The sequence below is a fragment of the Penaeus monodon genome, chromosome 6 (genome assembly GCF_015228065.2).
Source record: "Penaeus monodon isolate SGIC_2016 chromosome 6, NSTDA_Pmon_1, whole genome shotgun sequence".
Lineage (NCBI taxonomy): Eukaryota > Metazoa > Arthropoda > Malacostraca > Decapoda > Penaeidae > Penaeus > Penaeus monodon.
Window position 1 is genome coordinate 2,632,618 of NC_051391.1, and position 4,580 is coordinate 2,637,197.

Genomic DNA, 4,580 nt, shown 5'->3' on the forward strand with positions numbered 1-4,580 from the left:
TCACATATGAAAGAAAAAATTACATTATATACATATAAGTACTCCTTTACAAGTCATACCTAATAATTCTAGTTTGTTAAACTATTTAATGTTCCTGCCATCTAGATCCAGAAAAAGCACATCACCTATAATACAGATAAAGCAAAAGCACAGGTTTGTGTTTTTACTGATCCATCAATCAACATACCATATATACACACAGCATACTTTTCCCCAGAATTCCTTTCAATATGTCAGCATTATTCATGCTATCTGACTGTGAGACTAGGTTTCAAAGACATCTTATGTACATGTTAGAAGTATATATAGACTTTCAGTACAAATGCAACAGGATGACCATGAAAAAATAATTTTGTTTTCCAAATATTCATTAAAACTGATTATAAATCAAATAAATACTTTAGAAGTAGTGAAATAATCATACCTATCCTTTATCTCTAAAACTTCTTGTTGCTTCTCCTCTGCCACTGGTCTCAGTACTTTGACCTATATTATTATGAAAGGAAATATGAATAATTAAAACTTCCTATGGGCAAGAAAAACAGAGTAGAGTAATTGCCAAAAAATAAACTTTGATCAGTGAAAAGTTTCTGCTTAGTGAGAATAAATGATGGAAAAAAAAAAAAAAAAAAAAAAAAAAAATATATATATATATATATATATATATATATATATATATATATATATATATATATATATATATTTATATATATCTTACAAACTTCTTTCCTCTAAAACTCATATATCAGTTATCTTTTTCACACAAGTACTGCTGAAAATCCCACAGCATACCACGGAGCCAAAGAGCGAGGCAATGTTCTTAAGGGACTTCTGCCCATGGATTCCCACTTGCTTGGCCTGGGTCACAGACGACAAATTGAAAGCCATCATCTCCCCTCTGTCTGTCTGTACCCGCATGCCCTCCGTTAGCAACTCTAGTGGGCTCTGCACTGTAGTAGAATAAAGAAAAGACTTATTTTAAAACAGTAATTGCACAAGAGGGATATTATGAGATGCTTGTGAATGAATAATGTAAGACTGCCTTTTACTTTAGCTGTGAAAGCAGTATCAGATGATAACAAGCAAGTCATTTAATTTCTATCGGCATAGCAAGAAAACCTTACCATTAGTACAGTAACAACCAATATCAAAAGAGGCACACATATCAGACATGAAACTTTACCTTAACAAAATAAATTGTTCACTTACTCTTGAAGGGTAATCTAGGTTTCGACTTTGCCTCCAAAGTCTGTTTATCAGTACTCTGCACTTTACTCAACGAGAGGCTCTTGGCAAAGGGCAAGGCAGTCCGAGGCTTCGACACCTGGCCCTGAATCTGTGGCGAGCTTATCTGTATGTCCAGGGGATCTTTCTCTAGAGGAACTTTCGGCAACGTGTCAAGGAAGCTGCTCTTCAGGCTCTGATTCTCCTCCTGAAGGCTGACGGTGAGTAAGTTCTCTGCTTCACCTGCTTTGGCTTCGAGGTCAGTTGGTATTTTCCCCGTGGTGAGGTCAGCCTGCGCACTTGAAGCCTCAACATCTTTCAGCATCATCGCAGAAACAGGTAAGGCACTCCTGCAACAACAAACATAATTGTTAGCTGCGAAATGTAAAAGTGAAGGTAAATTCATTAAATTTAAGTAAAGGTAAATGGCAAAAGTGTGAATATGGTACTTAAAGAATAATGGCTAACTTGCAGGTTCAATATTCTTCACACTGAATAAACAACAAAATTGACAAAAGAAAAGAAAGAAACGGCAATCTTTACTCAATGACCGACACTTATACTTTCCCGATTACATAGATTTTACTTTAAAGGTTATACTGCTCTCCTCAGTCATAGAAAGTACTGCGTGTTACATACCCTGGGTCACCATCGCCAATCTCTCTCTCAGGAGCATTGATGAGGTACACCTCTTCTCCGCTATTTCCTCCCACAACAAAGATCTGCATGTTCCTCTCTGTCTCGCGCACAGCCACAATATCCTCACTCCTGGCCCTTTCGCTGTCAGCCTCCGATGCCTGACTCTCTCCGAGGATTGGCTCCGCCTGGATGCTTTCATCGTCTAAGGACCCTAAAACCTAGAGGAAATTACATGGTGAGCCACACACCAAATCTGCGCAGTTTCTGTCATACCCTTTTTTTCAAAAAGTATACTGATCAAGACAATTCCTGTAAAATGTAGCTTTATATTCTTGTCCACCAAAAACAGATGGCTTAAGGCATGACACATTCTGTCACTACTATTATCATAATCATTTCACTGTCACTGTCATAAACATTTTCTTATCCATGTCAGTGTCATAGTTACTGTTCCTTTCACTGACATAATCGTCACCACTAGCATCAATGATTGCTAATCGTAATTTTTTTCACTGTCATTATCATCATCATCTTTATTATTTCCACTATCATTATCATTGTATCATCATTATTCTATGATTATCAATCTCATTATTGTTATAATCAATTATCAGAATCATCATCATTTTTAATATTCTTTCTCAATCCAAAATAAAAGCCTAAAAGCTAAATAATTTATCATTCCATAGAGAAAAATGATCAAATACGAAAGTTACTTTTTGTCCCTCCAAAATAAATGGCAGACCACAAAAAGAATTTATTTTTGCTCCAAACTAAATGGCAGACCACAGAAAAATTTGTCGTCCCATTAAAATAAGTCTTAGTCCCCAAAAACAAATTGTCCCTCCAAAGTAACTATCAGTTTTAAGCTAATCCTCCAAAATAACCATCATCTCTCCCCGTACCTGAATGATCTGTCCATCAGGAGTCTGGATGAAATACTGCCCTGACGGAGACAGCTGCAGTTGGGGTCCGGCCTCGTCTTCCTCGGCTTCCCCCTCTTCTTCCTCGTCCCCATCTTCTCCTTCTCCTTCTTCTTTCGCCTTTCTGCCTTTTCTCCTTTCCGTCATCGGCATCAACTCCTTCCAAACACACCAAGGGATCATCTGGGGCCGAGATTGGCAAGGTCTCCGTGCTGTGCTTACTGGCGTCTGGAACCCCAGGAGCAGGCCATGATTTAGGGACACCATCGAGATAAATTCAAGGGATGTACGAAAGGCCTCGATTCAAGGGTGTCGCCAAGATAAAGTCGAGGGAGGGGGAAGAGAGGGGGGTGGGAGGGAAGGGGGGGGGGTACTCCAGAATACACAGGGGATAGAATGATTCATTATGTCCCTATGAGACTATCACAGAGAAATGCGACGTGCCTTCTGCCCCTGTGGTAATAATCTCCCCACAGTGAAATGTGAAACGATGAAATGTGCGCATACATTTCAAGTCTTAAAAATGCATTTCTGCTTTCTTTAATTTGTCTTTGGTTATTCATTTTCGGCCTTTATTGCATCTTTTTTTTTTTGAGAAAATAACATAAATAAAGAAGAGAATGGAAGAGATGAAGTCTTAAATAATTATAATAATAAAAAAAAACTACTGGAATCTACAGACTGAATCTTCCATTATAAAAAATAAACAAATACTACAAAAAATTTTAAATATAAAAATAATAAAATATTTTATAATAATATGAGTTTGATATATAATATATATATATATATACATATATATATACATTTTTTTTTTCCCGTTTCATTAACAAAAATATCTAATTCTTGCACAACACACATTTTTCCATACCTTGATCGTCATCATGCGAAATGTTTAAACTCTGGGTAAGGAGTCGATCTGCAGCTTCATTTTCCACTAATATGGTGCTGTTAATACCTTCTGATGACCCAACAAGCTGATTAAGAAGAAACGAAAAAAAATTGTGAAATGTATTGTAAGTATTGTAAAAAAAAAAAAAAAAAAAAAAAAAAAAAAAAAAATAACAATAATAATAATAATAATAATAATAATAATTCAACAATATACATAAACATTCCCATCACACGTGAGCAAACAAAAAAATCCCTTTCGATAAGCTACTAAGACGACCTAATTCATCAAATATATCTTGCATGAACGAGAGAGAAAAAAAAAAAAAAAAAAAAAAAAAAAAAAAAGGATTACCTGCACAGGGTCGCAAACAATAGACACGGTTCCCGATTCATCCACTTCATACTTCAGCTGGGCCGACTCTATGAGTGAAATCAGCTGTTTTACGTCTGCTTCCTCCATTCTGGGAAAAGAGATACAAAAGGGAGGGATGAAAACTGAGATAAAATACATACATATGTACATGTACATCTATACATTTATAAACATACATATACATAAAAAATAACTAATATAACGATTACAAACATAACCTATACACAAAATATACCTATACACACATATACCTAACACAACAATACCTTTAAAACCTATACCTATACACAAAATATTACCTATACCAAAACATATACCTATACACACAGAACCGAAACACATAATACACAGTAACCAAAACATATACCTAACACACAATACCGATACACAAAAAATAACTACACACAAACCTATACACACATATACCTTAAACACAATAACCCACACATATACCTAAAACCTAACACACAATCTATACACACATAGACCTAACACACAATATAACACACAAAACCCGAGAAAACCAA

At 35.6% G+C, this 4,580-nt stretch overlaps 1 protein-coding gene across 1 annotated transcript in view; it reads right to left on the reverse strand.

Annotated features, from left to right (window-relative positions):
- Nucleotides 1-424: 424 nt before the first annotated feature.
- LOC119574154 overlaps nt 425-4,580 on the reverse strand; it is a gene marked incomplete at its 3' end in the record, with an annotated part of 15,378 nt that continues 11,222 nt past the window's right edge. Inside the window, 7 exon segments of the mRNA XM_037921248.1 lie at nt 425-486; nt 793-950; nt 1,210-1,574; nt 1,864-2,081; nt 2,769-3,014; nt 3,658-3,763; nt 4,033-4,141. Of these exon segments, the coding sequence (XP_037777176.1) occupies nt 425-486; nt 793-950; nt 1,210-1,574; nt 1,864-2,081; nt 2,769-3,014; nt 3,658-3,672 (1,064 nt within the window).